Source organism: Bactrocera tryoni, chromosome 1 (genome assembly GCF_016617805.1).
Source record: "Bactrocera tryoni isolate S06 chromosome 1, CSIRO_BtryS06_freeze2, whole genome shotgun sequence".
In the NCBI taxonomy this organism is placed as follows: Eukaryota; Metazoa; Arthropoda; class Insecta; order Diptera; family Tephritidae; genus Bactrocera; species Bactrocera tryoni.
The window spans coordinates 25,477,226-25,496,563 of NC_052499.1; the positions used below are offsets into that span (position 1 = coordinate 25,477,226).

Here is a 19,338-nt window from a genome sequence, read left to right on the forward strand (position 1 = left end):
AGGTGACCTCACTGGAAGCTGGCTGCCAGCTGGTTCTATAAAAAAGCAGACACTTGACAAGATGACCTCACGAAAAGTTGGCTGCCAGTTGTCTTTATATAAATAAAGTAGGCACCGGGCCTAGTCAGTGCCTAGGTGATTCTTACGCCACGATGTGACGTGATTTAAAAGACAGAAGATGACCTCACTAGGAGCAGGCTACCAGCTGGTTCTATAAAAAAGCAGACACCGTGCTTGGCCAGAATTAATTGGATTTGGAGGTCACAAGGTGCCCTCACTAAATTTTAAGCTAATTAACTTGAGTAATTGTTCACTTACATTTGTCTTAACTTTCAGTTCGCTTAAATTGCTGATAACAAAAACGGTAGTAGCTATATGCTATAATATTCCATCTGAACAATTTCTTTGCAGATTGTTGCCATAGACAATAACTCATGTTAAATTACGTGAAAATATCTTATCAAATGAAAATGTTTTTGCATCCTTACAAACACTTGATTCCGATCCGATACATGCTATATAGACAAATGCGACAAATGAGCAGCTTCTTGGGGAGAAAAACTGCCAAATAAATACGCATTAGTGAAATAGTGTACTCGTAACTCTTCTATTATTTACGCAAATACCTATTTATTTGATCAGAATTATAGTTTTTATTATAATAAATGAGCGCCTACTTAAATTTGTTATTTGTTTATAGGCTTATGTTAATAGATTTTTTTTTTTTGAATTTTTAACAGAGGTTTAAAACAAATAAAAATAATATACTTAAACAATACAAAATATTAACATGTTATATTTTTAAAAATCAAAAATTGTACTATATATGAAGAGTTTTATTAGTATCTTTATAAATTATATGTAAAGATGAACGTATTATAGCATCACTTCGTTCCACAAAGTTTTCAAGATGAGCCCACAAAAACCAAAAAACTAATATACAAATGGTATATTTTGTTAAACGATCCAAAATATATAAGCGACGTAGAACTTTCTTTGCCTGTGGAATTGTATCTTCATTCTCCCCAAGTATATATGTACGCATGCCAATTATATAGCCACGTATGTATTGCTCCCAGTTAACTTGACTAGCAGAGGCGTCGAAAATTTTCTGATCTAATTGATTTAGGTTATCGCTTAAACATTGGAATTTCTCATTTCTAAAGTCCCAGTCTTTAGTCGTGTAGTACTGCAACAATTTCAGTCCCGTTGAAATTTTGTTTTGAACATGCACCATACTGCAAAGGTGGACCGAAAAATAATTAAAAGATCTATGTATATAATATATAGAAAATTAATTGACTTACAATCGCTTTCGTCCAAAAAGTAATAAGAGGAAATCAATGAGGTATGCCGGAAAGTAGTGAAAGAAAATCACACAAAATAAATGATGGTAATAATTCTTTTTGATTGAGCCATCTGGATACCACAGTGCATAGCTTAGTGGAAAGTCATAGAAAAATCGCTTGCCAGTCTCAATACTTTCACCCCAAGAAAAGAGAGCTTTCTTTGATATGCAAAGATTACAAAACTCCACATTTCCTTGTTTTTTTGAATTGCTACGATTGTATCCCGCAATTATCATTCCATTAATGGCTGTATCTACCGGTATAACTGTTGATGAATAGTCAGGGTTGCAATGCATTGAACGAATTACGCCACGTGCTGCGCCAATCATAAGGCCGGTGGGCCCATTAACACCTTCTATCCAACCAGGCAGGGGTTCCTTAATTGCTGCAGTAACTGAATAAAATAAATATAAAATACGTGAAATTAATTGGCCTCATAAAAGTTATTGTTTAGAGTCACACTAACATTGATACGGGTATCTGATCGAACAACTTTAAAGAAGATTGCAAAGATCTTACCAATTGATGGTCGGGTAATAATGATAGGCAAATTTTTACCATATCTACAAATCAGATCTTCAGTAAGCGCTTTGCTATAGGCATATGTGTTGGGTAGTCCATTCAACAGTCTAAAATTAAAAACAAATTTTTAATACTTTTGTTATGGTTTAAAAGTAATTTTAATGGTTATGTGTATTTTTACCTTGGTGTTATTTCCTGCAACGCATCATCGCTCATTTCTTCCACCATTTTTATTACATCGAAAGGATTTTGTGGTGCTGGATAGGCGCGCTCTTCCAAAACGCTTTCGTTGCATTGACAATATGAAGTTGACACGTGTATGATTACTTGAAGATTGGCCATTTTTTCAGCCAACTGCAGCAATTTCAATGTACCCACAACGTTCATTTGAACCATAGGTCGCAGGGGTTGATCAAACCTCACGTTAGCAGCACAATGGAATATCACTTCAACATTTGATACTAATACGTTTGTGTCATTTGCGCTCAAACCAAGATTTTTTTCCAACACATCACCTTTGATCACTTGAATTTTATTCACAATTTCAGGATTTTCTTTTAAAATCTTATTGAAAATCTGAAATAAAGTTAAACCAGAGAGTTTGCTTAGCAACAGACACAGAAGATATACTCACGAATTTCAACCTATTATTTCCAATCCTTGATAAAAACTTACATACCTATATATACATACATATATAGAATGAATTATATGTATACCATTCTATTGGAAGAAGTGCGATTTTCTGTCATTTTAAAATTTGCATTTTTCGAAAATGACACCAACAGACCACTTGTCAATTGACAAGCATTCAAAATTCACTTCGATTTCAGAAAATATGATCATGTTGTCAGAATATATCCCAGGGGTTTTGTCAAAGTTCTGTACTCAAGTCCCAATACCTCCGAAATCTTTAAGGTACGAAAAAAATTCAATTACCGTTTACTACTCACATTATTAAAAAAAACTGCTTGTACCACAAGATGACTTTGAAATTTTACACATGTGTGTATGTATGTGTAAGAACAATGTTGCCCATTGAAAATTTAACCGCATCATCTAAGTGTGGAAATATCGAGGCACATACATACAAATGTACAATGTATGTGCGTATTGATTTTCAAAAGGCAAAATGTCTTCAAAAGCGTTATTATATTTAGCAAACAAACAATTTAAGTTTGTCTAATGCAATCTGAGGGCCATGACTTAATTGAAATAATAATTGGTAAATATTGTACAAATTATTATATATATGAATATGTACCTGATTCGTATTTTAAGATAATAATGTGCGTACTTACATAGTGATTTACAATAGTTTTGGAACTTAACTGTGATAACTTAAAATGCTAACCAATAATTGTTTATAGATGCGTTCGAAACATTTGTCCAGAAAAAGTACAAATTATGAGAATTAAATATCATTCTATGCCGTTTTTATGTTCCCGCACGCCTCTTTTGGATGTTTACTAGTGCATTATTGTTGCCTATACGAAATCCGCAAACCTATTAGGAATGGTAGCTTATCACTCGATGATTCCTGATAACACTCACCAAGCCACTTTTTGGTATCAGCAGCATTCATAGTATTTAATTAAAACACTAAATACTCGTATATCTATTTTTTTCAAAATTCAAATACTCGCGTCAATTCAAGAACAGATTCGTCAACAACTTTTGAAGGTTAGGGTGCATATATTTTGTAGTTATATATGCATTTAATTATAGTGTCACCCTCTCATAGACGCAAATTATTAAGCCTGACCGATATGCCAAATATACCTTCCTTCTAACAGTTCTGATAAACAATTTTCGCTGCAAATTCGAATTTGTTCATTGATTCTCAATAGCAACTTGTAAAAATATTTTTCAAACTCCGATTCGTTTAGAAAGAATCCTCTTCTTTACTTGAAAACTTACCACACATTTGAAAAACTGGTCCTTGCGTATCAATGGATCGACACCTTTCTTGGATCTTATGAGCAGATAGATCTTTTTTACATCCGGACAGCTGCGCAACAATTTCTCCACCAACACCTTGCCCATAAAACCCGTGGCGCCGGTTATAAGTATGCTTTTGCCAGCATACCATTGGGCTATTTGAGATTTTTCACTTTGTTCCACTGTAGTAAGGAGTTCCATTATGTGGAAATATGAGTTTCTGCATGAAGATTGAAACAGGTATAAGCTTAATTTCAAATACAACGAAAAAAGCAACAAAATAAAAAAAAAATTTATTAGCATAAAGTTTACTGTAGTGGTAGGCGATTGATGTAACGACGATACTTAGTGGCAGACTTTCATGTACATATGGTAAATGCACCCTAATTTTCATTGACGTTGCCCACTACGCATTAACCAAGTCTAAACAGAATCAATATTTGTTGAGTTGTGATTGTTTTAGTCAACAACATTGTATGCATTTGTTATACATCGTGCGCGTGTGTATGTGGCGTTTGCATTTTTGCACCTACATATCTTGTATAGCGTATGTCAATAGTTGGTAAATACCGTTTTTTGTCTTTGCTGCTGGTTAAACAACTTTAAGTAGTTATAAACTCTTTAAGTTATGTCCGCATATTTATGAAACAGGAAAATTATTTTTTTTTTTGAAATTTTTGGAGACTTTTCTCTATTGTTACATAACCGAAAACTAATGAATGATGTAAAATTATAAAATATTCCATAATATATACAAATGTATATGTATAATGTAGTTATTGACATATCGGCATTGAACATTCCACAAATATTTCGAAACATGCTGTCGAGTTTACAATCGTTATTCGGATACATATTACATAGAACCAACTGTCTTCTGGGCGAGAATATATTACAGACACCACAGTTTTATTCCGATTTATAATAATTATTATAATTATAAGAGGTCATACAATTTTTTTAGAAAGTTTCTTCACTAAAATAAAGCCGACTTTAATAAAATAACAAAAATCACACGTTTACATATGTATGTATATAAAATACATTTATGCATATATCATGAACAAAAAACTTAAGCGACATACTCGATTTAAAAAGCGAACCAAAATTAACGCAAGATTTAGATTTGCCGTCATTTCAATCGATTTTCCCAGTTGACGAAGTTAAAACACTATTTCGACCATATTTTGTATGAAATTTTCGAACTGCGGTCGACAAGCTATTATTATTATTTTTCAAATATTGTTCAATAATGAAGACACGTTGCTTTATCGTTTAACGCTCCATTTTTACTAAGCCTAAACTGTCACGGATTTTTTTTACGGTTGCCAACACTTAACTACATAAATGGCGGCAATTCAACTCTTGCGTTAATTTTTGGACACGCTGTATTTAATTCTAATCTTGCGTTCATTTTGGAACACCCTTCACAAACACCATTAAAAGTCCCTGCCTGCTAATAAATCACTACACTTTCAGTTTCAAACACATTTGTGCTCCTCTTATCGCAATCAACTAATCTCTCGTTAGCTGCGAAATCCATTACAATTTGCGATATACATACATATGTACATATGTACGTAGGTATGTGCCAATATATGCTAGATGCATGTGCATCGATCAAAATTAAATTATCCTAATTATAATATATACTGTATATATAATACACATAAATTGCACTGAAAAAGTCTAGCAATAAGCTTTTACTTTTTAATTGGTGTTCGTTTTCTCAGCTTTTTTGCTTTCTCGGAAGGGTTGTTTTGGCAGGAAGTTTAAGTACATTTCTTATTAACTTGAAGTTATGTAGATTATTAGAGGCTTGAACTTTGCAAAAATATTTTACCAAAGAAATATTGTTAAATATGACTAAATTATAATTATTTTTAGTTCAATATTTTCAATTTTTGTCGGCAACATACGTACATATATTCATAAATTTTTAAATCTACATAGACGTACGTCGATAGTTGTGTTATTACAAGATTATGCACAAAATGCTGCAAAAATATCATAAAAAAATTAAAAATATTTATTGTTTTATTGTATGACGATAAATGTTTTATGCTGTGGCTCTTAATAGCTCTGCTGCCTAAATATTCACCCACATATGCATATGTTTATTTATTTACAAGAAGTGTTCAAATTTGAAATATTCAAGTAAGCGAATACGCGTAATATTCACAGCTAAGGCTGTTGGTGTAACAAATTAGCACTTTTCCTGCCTTGCACGCAATATTTTTTCAAATGCATGCATACACCCCAACTTACATATACATATATAATACCTACAAATATGTATGTACATAAGTACAATGGATTTAAGCATACCTTGTGTGCGGCAGTTTGACACGAGAACGAGAGTCGTTACTTTTGTCTTGCGTTAAGCTTTGGCATGTGCATATGTATACGTATGAGTGCGTATGTATGTTTTAATACCTAATTAAAAGCGTTTGTGTACTACGGTAGCAATCTGTTCGTGTAAGTATGAGGAAACTAGCGCATATTGAAAGCAGCACATTTGTATTTTCAATTTTATAAATACATACATATTTGTTTTGTTATAGAAATATACATATGTACATATATCTGTATATTTGTATACATATATGAAAAATTCTGTAAATTATGAAACCCTATGTTTTTGAGAAAAAACAATGATGTTCTATAGAATTCATAATAATAACATTAATATCGATTGCTAAAATGCCTGCTCAATCTTTTAGTCTCTGTGACTTCTTACGTTGAAGCCGGCTTGAGAACTTTGATGTGAATATATGATATTTACTGCATGGTTTGGCAAAAATTGGAAATATATTTAATTTTATATAGATTTTTTTGTTGGGCGCGCGGGAATATAAATATGGTGCATATTGAAAGTTAGATAGATTTGGAGTGAACTTGTTGCAGATACACATATGTACATATGTACTGTAAAAGGGTGCCGGAATCGAAATGTTACCAGAAAATGTTACAAGAAAAAATTTTGTTTTCAGTTCCAAATCGTTTATTTCAACCGTTATATTAAGAAACAAGAAAATATCGATCGACTGGTGAGCGAGGGTTTGAATTAAATGCCAATATTTCTTATAACGGAAAATATTTTTGCGCAACAAATATCTTATTCTATAATTATATATTAACAAAATGACCTAATTTTACACCTAAGTTGCGCTTTAATTTTAAAACAAGAAAAGTTATGTTATAGGGACGTTTTTAAAAAGCTACCACTGACTAGTTTCCTGCAGCAATTCTAAATTTCAGAATACATATGTATATGTATGTATATGATATGTAACCGAAATATATTATTTGCTGAAACCTCAACGCATTTTCAATAAAGTCAATCAATGCGGTCACCATTGATGAGCAGATTGGTGTAAAATTACATGCGAGCTCAAATTCGCAATGCTTTTGTAATAATTATTGAACAATAAGAATGTGTGCATAAATTACATATATACATACCAATATATCTAATGCTATTAAAAAATTTTGAGTCTTCAAGGCGTTTACAATACAATGTATCTATTTAAATCTAAGCTCAAAATGTGTCCAACCGTTCATATATAAATACATATGTAAATATACATATGCAATGAAGCAGCCGAGGCATTACTTTGAATATACACTGATATACATACATACATACAATATGTACATATGATTGTACTGCAAATTAGTAAACAAATAAATATCTGTTATATTCGGACGTTCACATTCACTTTTTAACAAGTACACAAACTTAGTAATACAAAGTACCCAAAGTTAAGCTTAGTACTAACACAATTTAGTAGACACGATTTCGTTTCAATGGCATTTTTTGCAAATTCATATTTTTTGACAAAGTTTTTATGCTTGTGAGTATTGGCGCTAATTTATATTTTTTGATATTCCGATTTTTTCTGCACACTATTAATACAACTTGAGTTCATTCATTTGAAACATTGAAGGAAATTTCATTATTCATTGCATTTTATTACTTCGGCACTACTTTAAGGCAATAATTAAGCGCTTTTCTCTCACATTAACTTTATAATTAAGTAACTTAAAGTGTGTTTGTATAAAGCATTACAACTTTCAATTTCATTTACTAAAAATAATTTGGAATTTCCTAATTTTCATATGCATGCTAAATATATTTGCGCCGATTCGATTCCCGCTTAAACTGCTCAAGGCTGTGTTATTAGTGACAAAATACATCATGACTTTGTAAACCACATTTAATTGCACTGTTTTCACACACAAACTGTCCGGAGAAGTTCTATATCATTAGCATATCTGTATTAATTTTTTTATAAACAAACAAATTTAGATACCATGCAGTTCCTTGGAGGAGCGTTCGTGACTATTCATATACTAATATCGCTGCTGTTATACTCGTACTAGGCTTTTCGCGGCACTGCTGCGACTCACCCACTAACCGACTGACTGAGTGACTGACTAATAGTAGAAGTAAATGAAAAGTTACTCTTCACTGCGATTGCATGCAATTGACGACTCGGAAACTTGAGGAAGCACAATGCTTATTTCATGTACGACTACAGGTATTTGTGGTATTTCCAATATTCGAGCGATCGTTACACTGCGAGCTTTTCTGCGCTTGCGATAGGAGCGTTTGTTGTGGTTTTCGCCTGAAGTCACAGCACAAACTGAAGTGAATATCATGAATAGGTAGGAAATTATATGATCTCCGCAGCAAAGGAGCCTAAATAGACGAACGAAGCACATACACACGCATACATACAGATCATGTTTTAAGTAGTTAATAATATTTGTGGTAAGAAAAATAAGAATAGGCAAATAAAGAAGCATCTTTCGAGGCGAATACGCTTTGCGCCAAATGTATTGGTATTCGTTTCGGTATATAGGGTCAACTAAATACTCATAGGCAGCACTAACAGTAAGTTACAAGTAATTTTACAGTGCTTAAAGTGTTTACTTGGGCAGTGATTTGCAAGAAAATACTTTGACTCGATTTAGACTGTCATAAATACTAATTAAAGGCTGCAGACATTTGTCAACGTGTGTACATTTCAATAGCATGAGAATTATGTCGACCTTCTTACCCTACCCATGAACAAATTTACTTAACCGTTGTTCCAAAACTGGTATGCTATTTGAGAAGAATTCTTCTTGTTTAACTTAAAACACAACGTATGTGTGTGCACATGTAATGAAACGTTGTGATAATAACAATATTAATTAGTATACTCGTAATAGTACTAATTAAATAGTGTTAAAAACCTGTTAAAAAAAATAAATTATTCAAAAAAATATTGTAAAAATCAATATTCAATTGATATTGTCGTTTTAGGCAATTATTTACAAACATACTTATATAGTTATTATCGGCAAAAAAAAAATGAAGCAACAATATTTTGAAGGATCTAAGTATCTCAGCGACAGTATACGGATTTAAGTTGCAACAGGTATTGAGTGAGTGAAAATTGTGATGTATGTCCGCTTTTGACGAAGAGAATTTAGTCATCTAACACCCACCGTCTAATGGATCGACACTGTTGAAAAAGCTCGTCTTCTGAACCTTCTATTAGAAGGCGTCAACACTTAATTCCTTACCAATGCAGATAATATACTGCTACAACAACAACACGAATTTAAGAGAAGGCATTTAATTGTGCACGAAAATCATTTTTCCGGCTGTAAAGAAATAGCTCGGATGTTTTTGCAAAACACTTAACTATTGACAGATTTTTCTCTATGAATTCCAAAAATCCCAATATGTTATAACCCCTAGAAAAGTGGTCATGAGTCGATTGAACCAAAAATTAAAAATAAAAAATGTGTTAAGCGATTTGGTAAGGGGTCCATCAGATTACCATTATTTCATGTTTGCACATTTCTCGTAGTAAGCTAAGGGTGACCGCATTAAGCTAATACCTGAAAACTCTTTCGAACCTGTGTCTCTTTTGCGCCTTTCTCGAACCTGAATTGATTGAAACCTTGTAGGTGCACTTTTTTTGATGCCTTCTAAGTAGAATAGCTTTGAAACCGACAAAAAGACTAAGAGTGCATGTAACAAAGACATGACTCAACACATTTTGTTTGGACGTGAACCTTTTGGAAAAACTTCGGCGAGGAGGGAGACGTCGAAATTGTCCATCAATTTAGTGAATGGCATTCCGAAAACAAGCCGAAACCGAAAAATCAAAACTCGCTAAAGGCACTGAAATCCATACCACCCGAGGCTTATAACAAGTTTACAGGACTCTAAAGTTAGGGACTAAATTATCAAAAAACTCCAGTTTTTGAAAATCCTAGACTGTCCTACCCCCTTAAACAACTTTAAGGATGCTTAACAAATATCTTACTGGGATTCACTAAGTGAATATACGGATACACGCACCAGACAACGTATGTAAACAGGTTAAAAATGTGACAAAGAAACTGGTTAGGAAGGCTACTCCTTGCCTTGGCATGAAAAGAAACTGAAAGTGAAAACTACCGGTTTGTAGGCATATGAATGTGTTCAGTGAATACATTTCGTTTACCTAATTTTGCCATTGCAACAAAACAGCACCACCACAATGCGTTTATAGCAATTCCAGCTTATTTGCAAAAATAACACCAACAAATAGAAGAATTGGCGCAAATTTACTTCTTCAAAAGGTTAACATTCTTAACTAGTCTCATAGCAGTAAATATAATTGCAATTTTAAAACAGCGTGAGTTATATAATATACGTAAGTATATGTATACCAAATATATGTACATATATGCGTACAATCACTTTATAAATGGTTATGTGCGAATTTACGATTGAAATAATTATAATTTGGGCATGAGTAAGTGTGGCCAGGAAATGAGCTATTAACATGTTAAAGCTTGAGTACATTTTATACGGAAGTAGTATTTTCCGCAAATTTCATTCTTACATTTATACGAGCATAATCTTACGTTGGCATAAGTGTTATCGGCATACACACATACATATTTACAATATTTAAGCTTACGAAACAAATATTTTTGGTACTTTTTCGCTTTTTACCACTTTGCACACTTAAATAGGGCGAACAGGGACAGAAAAACGACTATTTTTCTCAAGGCCGTCGAGTTGTAAAGTGCAAGCAAAGACAATAAAGACACTTGTAAACCTGTTCGATACCAGTTAGGGTTTGGTGGGTGCGTTGCATCCGAAGAGAAATCTCATGTCGTTTTTATAATACCCTTTGCTGACAAAAATGCAGCTGATGCTAAAATAAATGCAATCATTTCATTGCTCAGCTGCAAATATGTATGAACACAAAGTATGAAACTACCAAAAGTTGCCCAAATCAATAATATTTGATTGAAACGAATTTTACGTCGACCGTCGAAAAAGTTGAATACCTTAAGTTCATACACCCGTGTGAATCAGGAATAGCTAAGACTAACTCCAACATTATATACATACAATAAAAGGTGGTTGTTCAACTGCTGATATGACATTTAACGGCTCTGAAGAGCTGATTGTTATACTCTTGCAACCAGTTGCTACAGAGTATTATAGTTTTGTTCACCTAACGATTGTACGTATCACCTAAAACTAAGCGAGATAGATATAGGGTTATATCCGTATACATATATATAAATGATCAGGATGACGAGAAAAGTTAAAATCCGGTTGACTGTCTATCCGTCCATCCGTCCGTTCGTCCGTGCAAGCTGTAATTGTAAAAATCAAGATATCTTAATGAAACTGGGTATGTGGGTTCTTTAGTACAAAATAAATTTCGAGTTCGTAGATGGGCATACTCGGACCACTGTCACGCCCACAAATCGCCATTAAGCGAAAACATATAAAGTGCCATAACTAAGCGCTAAATTAAGGTATAAAGCAGTAATTTGGTACATAGGAACGCAGTGGGACTAAAAATATTGAAAAAGTGGGCGTGGCCCCGTCCTCTAAACCACTTAAGCTACAGCAATCCAATTTCCTGAGTACAATTCTTATAGGAACTTTTATCGACAGTCTGAAAATACATAGATGAAATCGGAGCATAACCGCGCTCACTCCCCATATAACGGTACTGTTAAAAACCACTAGAAGCGCGCTAAATCATTAACTAAATACGCCATAAACATTAAGTTTAAGCATCGTTACGGTATGAGTGAGCTTTAATGGAACTAGTGTGAAAATTGGACGATGGGAGTGGCACCGCCCACTTTTTGATGAAATCCTATATCTCGAGACCCGCCAAACCGATTTCGACAAAATTTAGTACGTGGCATTCTTCTTACAACAACCACGCCCAACTCCCATAAAACACAATTTTTAATTCCACTTGATTCGTTCAGTTTCCAGTACACAAATCAGTAAGCAATTAATATAACGGGATAAAGCTTTGCACAAATAATGTCTTTAGTGTGTGCCACCGTGTGACCAAAAATTGTTGAAATCCAATGAAAACTGTTCAAGCCCCTAGGTAGGTGCCACCTTATGACCAAAAATTGCTGAAATCCAATGAGAACTGTTCAAGTCCCTAGGTACCGAATATTTGAACCCCGGTACCTATAGTTGACTTTTGATCGAAAATGTCGGTCAATTTGTGATATATATATCTGAAAATAAGAGATAATCCTTCTCTGACAATGGTATGAGTGTATGTCAAAAACCAGACCAAACCTTCCCGTAGCCCCCATATACCTAACATAAATATTTTCGAACTTCGGGAAGACTTTGTACCGTTCATATCCGCCAATATGTGATTTATCCGAATGCAAATAAGAGAGCGCGTTTTATTGTATCAGTGTATCTTTGTGCCTAAAATAGATAAATTTGAGTAAAAACTTATTTCCCTGACTTTGATTCTTGCTAGTTGCAATATAAAATGTTCGGTTGCAGACCAACTTAGCCCTTCCTTGCTTGTTTTTCATTATTATTTCTACATATTTCGTTCCATTCCGAAGTATTGTTTCTAAAATTCTGCATATTTATTTCGCATTGCATTTCCATTTAATTTTCCCATCCATAATAATTTTTTTTATTAGCGCTTTTTCAGCTTCTCTTAAAAGTTAAACGTCAAATTGCGCTCCCTCTTTTCGTTACCTTGTTGAGTATTTCGTATAACGAACTTTACTTGGGTTGTGTCGAATACTGGAACGACACCTAATGTTAATGATTCAGTTAGTGCCGCCCTTCCGTAGTGACAACATTGTTGTTGTTCTGCTTTCAACTGATTTCTACGTTGTAAATAACACGCAAAATATTTAATTATTCATCAATATTTATTTTGTCGCCTTCAAAATTATCCCCACCAGATGTAATACACTTATGCCAACGATTTTTCCAGTCCTCGTAAACACTTTTCATAAGCACTTTTTGGGGAGGCTTTCAGCTTCTTCCGCGGATGGTATTCATTGCGTTTTTGGCTTTAAATTTGGTCACAATCGTAGCTCGATGTGATGGTGTATTATCATCGTGTAAAATCCATGAATTGTTTTTTCACAATTCCGATCGTTACAGCCAAATAGAACTCCTTATTGACCGTCTGTCCCTCCAGAACAAATTAATGATGTATCTAATCACGAATATTGAAAAAAAAAATTATTAGCATCACCTTTATTTTTGAAAGACGTGGTTTTTTTTTGGTTTCGGCTCGTTCTTTTTCCCTCGATTCCGATGATTGTTGACTTGTTTGCTTGTTTGCTTGTCAAACTCATAAACCCATGTCTCATCGGCAGTTAGAATGCTCTCCTTGTCATGCATGTCCGAAGAGACGTGTTTACGGTACTTTAAAAAAAAAAAAAGAACGGCTAACCAAAATCATTCGAACGGACTCGGCAGAGATATCGAGCTCCCTTGCCATCTCTCGTACACTTGTATCCTTCACTATTTTAATATTTTCATTAGTTGAAGAGGTCGAAGGTCGTTCAGAACGAGGTATGTCTTCAACGATCTCTCGACCATCTTTGAAGGCTTTGTACCACTCGTAGGTTTGTGCTTTTTATTTTAAACTGAATCTCCTTAAGCGTTTTCCAAAGTTTGGTTAGAAATACAAAATTTTAAACAAATTCTTAGTTCGATATTTTTATCCATTGTAAAAGCATAGATAAAGAGATGCCCAACTCATCTCTCATTGAACGTGAGAGATCAATTGCTAAGCGTTAAAACCTCTTGAACTCTGTCAACTGACATTTGTTGTTAAACGAAAATGTAAAACAATGAAAATTAAAGAAAATGTGAAATGTAAATGTATTTGGTAAAACGTGTGTTAATATGATGCAACATTGCATTAATTTTCAGTGGAAAATCATTAAAAACATTTATTAATTGAGAACTAATCTGTTTAAATACCCTTATTAAGTATTAAAAGTTCCATATATTAAACGACCTCTACATAATAATTTTTAATTGAGTGTTTTAATTTAAATGCCTACAGGAAATTAGGACCTGGCAATAATGGAAAATGTTATAATGTTATAAAAAGCGCTAATTTTGAGGCGCTCTCACACTGGAATTAGTTGGGCATCCCTTTATCCCTGGTAAAAATCGCAAATGCACTATGTACAGACCTAAGCAGCTGGTGAAAAAAAACTGGTAGATAGATTGCTCTCATCTTTGACATAGTAATTAAGGATATTCCAACCAACTCAGCAAAATATTTTTGACATACCATTTACCCGGGAAATTTAATTAAAATTTCCGAGTGCTTTTTTGTCACAATGTAAATGTCCGAGTGTATTTCAGGATTGAAAGGAAGAAGAAGAAAACAGCAAACTCGGAAGCGACAAGGATAAATTTAGAGTCAAATCAAACCAATTGTTGATCTCTCCTGAAGACGTTTCCTTCAATAAGTGCGTGCAAATGCATATACATACATATGTATGTATATTTAGTTATACATATACATAAAAATATTTGATAGTCTTTAAAATAACCCGAAATAAGAATTTGGAAATCTGCAAAATTGCAAAGTCTAGCAAGTGATTTTAATACTAACTGCAATTTATATATTAGGTTGATACTTTTAAATATAAGTAACTTTGTAAAGCAAATCATAGTTTTCATAGCTTAAACACGATTAGTTTGATTTTTTAGTAACTGTGAATTTAAAAATTGAGTTTTTTCATCTTGGTTGGTCAAAATCTATTCTAAACACACGAAATATCGTACTTGTATGATGAAATATACAATAAATGTACAAACCGATAATGAAGTCATATATAGTATTAATATTTATTGCTCATATATACCTACTTATACATATGTATATATGTACATATATCGTATAATTAACATATTGAAATGTAGTTGGGATTTTACACATTTCATCCTGCTTGTGTAAGTCATTTTACATAAATAGTCTCCAATTTTCAGTTAGTTTACGAATATTTCAATTGCATATTAGTTTATTTTTTAATTACTACAACATATAAGAGATCAATCAGCGAACTCGTTTCTACGGGAAAAATTCAATTTGTGCAAATACCCACGTTACGGACGATAGAAGCCTTGAATGGCAGCATTACGCAAATGTGATCAAAAGAAAACAACAACAACTACTTTGTCACCACGGAAGGGGCACTAACTGAAGCATATTTACCTACTTGGCCAAGCTTCTTCTAATATTAGCGGACACTAAAAGTTTTAAGCTGCTGCGAACGGCCGATAAACTTTATAAAAAATCTATGTATGTCTTGCCAAAAATATAATTCACGGTTTGTTTATTTTACTCGAAACCCGAGCTCAATGCCACGTTCCATGGAATCAAGGTGACCGTGTGTACTTCTATATAAAAAAATTCCTATAACTTTCAGTCTGTAGTGACATTTTTGTGCGAAAAAATACTTTGTTCTAATTTATTCTCTGCCACAAGCAGTTTTCGAACACACTACACTATCGATTGGCTATTACATATGTACATAGTATGTATGTACATAGCTGATGGCGCTCATTTACAATTACCATTTTTAATACTTTATATTATATATATATATATAAAGTGTATTTACATACAGTACCATTCCCGACATTTAATATCACGCTTACAGTTTTTTGCACACATGAATTATGAGCTGCAGAGTGGTGAATCCCAAACCAATCTAGTTGATAAGTATGTACATATATAGATATGTTTAGCCTGGGCATTACTACTTTTCTAAGAAATTTAATCGTGTGTATTAAGACATAGTTTATTTCATTCATAAGTATATCCATACATTGCACATACTTACATATTTACACCCTTTGTAAGTAGAGATAACTATTTTTCTCAGAATATTAACCTAATATTATTACCAATAAATATTTATAAGCATATGCGCGATAAGTTTTACAATATTTAAGATCCATCCCATTTATATTGCAATCAAACTTATATTTTGCATAATCGAAATCCGTTAATTGCAGATCTGTTGTGTAAATTATATGCCTATTATAGATATTAACAAATTATTGTTTATATTTAGAGTTTTAGATGTGTTTAAATGCAGGACTTCCACTTCATCAGTCGAATGTTCAAATCCAGCCGCTAAAAATTCCAAATAGAGTTGGCTCATGGTAGATCCAGTAAAATTCTAATAGGCAGTTCTAAAACTCACTAATCGTTCCCAGATAAATTCTGGTTTGTATGGTAGGGCTTCTGAAAAACTGTGAAATGAAATTAAATCATAATTCCTTCACCACACCAATTCTAATAGCGAGAGTATAAAAACACTTTTCTGCATAAAACTTTTCTAACTCTCTTGTATTTTAATGTTCAACAAAAAATTATTTTTCATATTTTTTAGGAAATCAATTAAAGTAAATATTTTTTTTTTTGCAATTTTTCAAATTGTTACGTCAAGTAAGAAATAGGCAGTATGGACGACAAAGATCCGGTACTAAAATTTTGGACTGAATTCACCTGCGCCTACCCATATTCGCAAAAGATGTGTAATGGTTTCTCAAAATTGTTCCGTTTCATTTTCGACAACCACTTGGACTCGGTGGGCACATTCGACACAATGTTGTTGTCATCCTTCATGCTAATTTTCCTAGCATTTTTGGTCGTAACCATGCTTACAGTATTTGAAAAAGATCAGAAGGTATTGATACATTATATTAATATATTGAACTTGTAAATATGTATGTATACATGCAAGTATAATTAATTATTGTTTGCACTCTAAAGTCTTTGCAGCAAATAAAAGAGAAAGTTAGGCATTCAACTGCAGTTATCGCCCAGCTCGCAGCAACTTTATGGACCATAAGAGAAACGAAATTCAAAAGTATCTCTCCGGAGGGATATCGAAGAATTAAGGAAAACAAGGAAGCAATATTGGCTTTAAAAAATCCATCACAATCAGTGGCGATGGATATCCCAAAGGAAGCACTAGAAAAACCGAAAGAAGTGAAGAAAAAATTTGTTAGAGGTTTCAAGTCCTTTAAGGGGGATTTATCACCACCTCCAGCGAAAAGTGCGCCATATTCTATTTTAAAGCGATCAAAGCTTGTTCAGCAAAAAAAGGTTTGCAGCCTTTCCATTGTACAAAGTAAAAGACCAAAAAATTTACGTGTTGTTGCTAGTACTGTTTCGCTCAACAAAAGGCAATCAGATTCTACAACACCAAGGTCCATTAATGAGGGTGCTGAAACTAGAAATATTGGCTCAACAAAAGTAGTTCGAAAAGCATAATTTGGCGATATTGTGAAATGATTTAGATCAATACATGCATTTGAGCATTTTATTTTAAATGTAAGGCGATTTCTGTAAATTAATAAATTAAAATACTTGAATTTTGTGAACTCCTGAATCAGCAAGTAAAGAGGCTCAAGTTCTGGCGCAGTCGAAATTAAACGGTAGTAGAGCTAATTCGTTCCATCGAATGCGATATTCGCCGTGGCCAACGCGCAAAGGACCATAAATCTTTCGCAGAACTTTTCTCTCGAAAACTCGCAACGTCGACTCATCAGTTGTTGTCATCGTCCAGGCCTCTGCACCATATAGCAGGGCGGGAATTATGAGTGACTTATAGAGTTTGGTTTTTGTTCGTCGAGAGAGGACTTTGCTTCTCAATTGCCTACTCATTCCGAAGAAACACCTGTTGGCAAGAGTTATCCTGCGTTGGATTTCTAAGCTGACATTGTTGGTGGTGTTTACGCTGGTTCCAAGATTGAGGAAATTATCTACGACTTCAAAGTTATGACTATCAACAGTGACGAGAGAGCCAAGTCGCGAGTGCGACGACTGTTTATTTGATGACAGGAGATATTTCGTCTTGCCCTCGTTCACTGCCAGACCCATTTGCATTGCTTCCTTGTCCAGTCTGGAGAAAGCAGAACTAACGGCGCGGGTGTTGAGGCCGATGATATCAATATCATCGGCATACGCCAGCAGCTGTACACTGTTATAAAAGATTGTACCTGCTCGATTAAGTTCTGCAGCTCGAATTATTTTTTCCAGCAGCAGGTTGAAGAAAGGGATAGAATAAATAAGAGCTAATTCGTGAAAACAAGGCTCATTTTTATGATTTTTTCCGATGAAAAGTTAAAATCTATTTGGAAAACCAATGGTGCATTATATTATGACACTTGAACTGCAATAGCTTTAATTAATCGGAAGTATTTCGGAAAAAATTGAATTGCGGTACCGCTCATAACACGGTGCTGGATCATCTGAAATCAAAAAATTAAGATTATATCTTTAGACAAGTAAGGAAGGTCATTTAATTTGTTATCGAACATTTAATACTGTAGCAACTTGCAAGAAATCAAGCCATGGCAATACCTTAAGATGTAAAACGTCAACCAGAGGATCGGAATCGAAGAAGTTTTATATATACATACAAATATACTCTATATTACTCATACACTGACCGATAAATTTGGCATGAGATTTGTTAGAAAAACGAAAATTCTTATATGCAGTACATGAGATTTGGATTAGTATCGAACCGATATTATCCATTAACTATTATCTTTAAGGTACCTCACATACAATCACCAATCATATGGGGCAAAGTCAGCCGGATGTTCGATCGAAATCCTAGTAATGGTTATAATGGGGCTAGGTCAAGTTTTCGCTCAAATTTATCCTATTTTGCACAAAGATACACTATCAATATTAAAACACGTTTCCCCAATTTCATTGAGGTAACTCAAATATTTGCTGATATATCCAGCATAAAGTCACCTGGAAGTTCGGAAATCTTTATATTAGGTATATGGGAGCTCAGGGAAGTGTTGGCCCGATTCGACCAATTTTTGGCATACAGACATACCATTGTCAGAGAAGAATTATCCCTGAATTTTAATTATATATCTCTCACATTGACCAATATTTCGGTTCACATATTCGGTACCTAGGATTTTGAATAGTTTTGGTTGGATTTGGACAATTTTTGTTCAAAAGGATCCCTACTTAAAGGGAATTATTACTGCAAAATTGTATTCTATTATATTAATTGTTAAATTGTGTGATATGAAAAGTGGGCGTGGTTGGTGTCCGATATTGTCTATTTTCACACTATAACATAGGAATGTTAGAAAAATAATAGGTACTAAATTTAGTCAAAATCGGTTGTTCGGATCCCAAGATATGAGATT

The 19,338-nt window shown here is 33.6% G+C and overlaps 3 protein-coding genes across 8 annotated transcripts in view; 1 reads left to right on the forward strand and 2 right to left on the reverse strand.

Moving 5' to 3' along the window:
- Window positions 1-19,338, reverse strand: part of LOC120766809 (dystrophin, isoforms A/C/F/G/H) — a 776,746-nt gene that overhangs the window by 274,193 nt on the left and 483,215 nt on the right. The window lies entirely within an intron of this gene.
- LOC120766817 (putative fatty acyl-CoA reductase CG5065) lies at window positions 745-8,466 on the reverse strand. 3 transcript variants are annotated; one of them, XM_040092526.1, is made up of 6 exons: window positions 8,129-8,466; window positions 3,792-4,032; window positions 2,053-2,447; window positions 1,869-1,978; window positions 1,308-1,743; window positions 745-1,238 (listed from the first exon to the last, which is right to left on the reverse strand). In XM_040092526.1, exons 2-6 carry the CDS (start codon window positions 4,011-4,013, stop codon window positions 821-823), a joined length of 1,581 nt encoding a protein of 526 aa, XP_039948460.1. In that variant the 5' UTR covers window positions 4,014-4,032; window positions 8,129-8,466; the 3' UTR covers window positions 745-820. The 3 variants fall into 3 exon arrangements, with proteins under 3 accessions (XP_039948460.1, XP_039948461.1, XP_039948462.1); XM_040092527.1 differs by having other exon boundaries at window positions 3,792-4,059; XM_040092528.1 differs by lacking the exon at window positions 8,129-8,466 and adding an exon at window positions 7,595-8,065.
- Window positions 16,522-17,490, forward strand: LOC120766830. The gene is made up of 2 exons (XM_040092541.1): window positions 16,522-16,838; window positions 16,925-17,490. The coding sequence occupies exons 1-2, from the start codon at window positions 16,614-16,616 to the stop codon at window positions 17,426-17,428; spliced, it is 729 nt and encodes a 242-aa protein (XP_039948475.1). The 5' UTR covers window positions 16,522-16,613; the 3' UTR covers window positions 17,429-17,490.

Coding starts and splice junctions, on each gene's coding strand:
- LOC120766817 (XM_040092526.1), bottom strand. CDS start 4,013: ATGGAACTCCTTACTACAGTGGAACAAAGTGAAAAATCTCAAATAGCC. Junction 2,448..3,791: donor ACCAGTTTTTCAAATGTGTG/GTAAGTTTTCAA, acceptor ACTTTATTTCAG/ATTTTCAATAAGATTTTAAA. Junction 1,979..2,052: donor TTGCAGGAAATAACACCAAG/GTAAAAATACAC, acceptor TTTTAATTTTAG/ACTGTTGAATGGACTACCCA.
- LOC120766830 (XM_040092541.1), top strand. CDS start 16,614: ATGGACGACAAAGATCCGGTACTAAAATTTTGGACTGAATTCACCTGC. Junction 16,839..16,924: donor TATTTGAAAAAGATCAGAAG/GTATTGATACAT, acceptor TGCACTCTAAAG/TCTTTGCAGCAAATAAAAGA.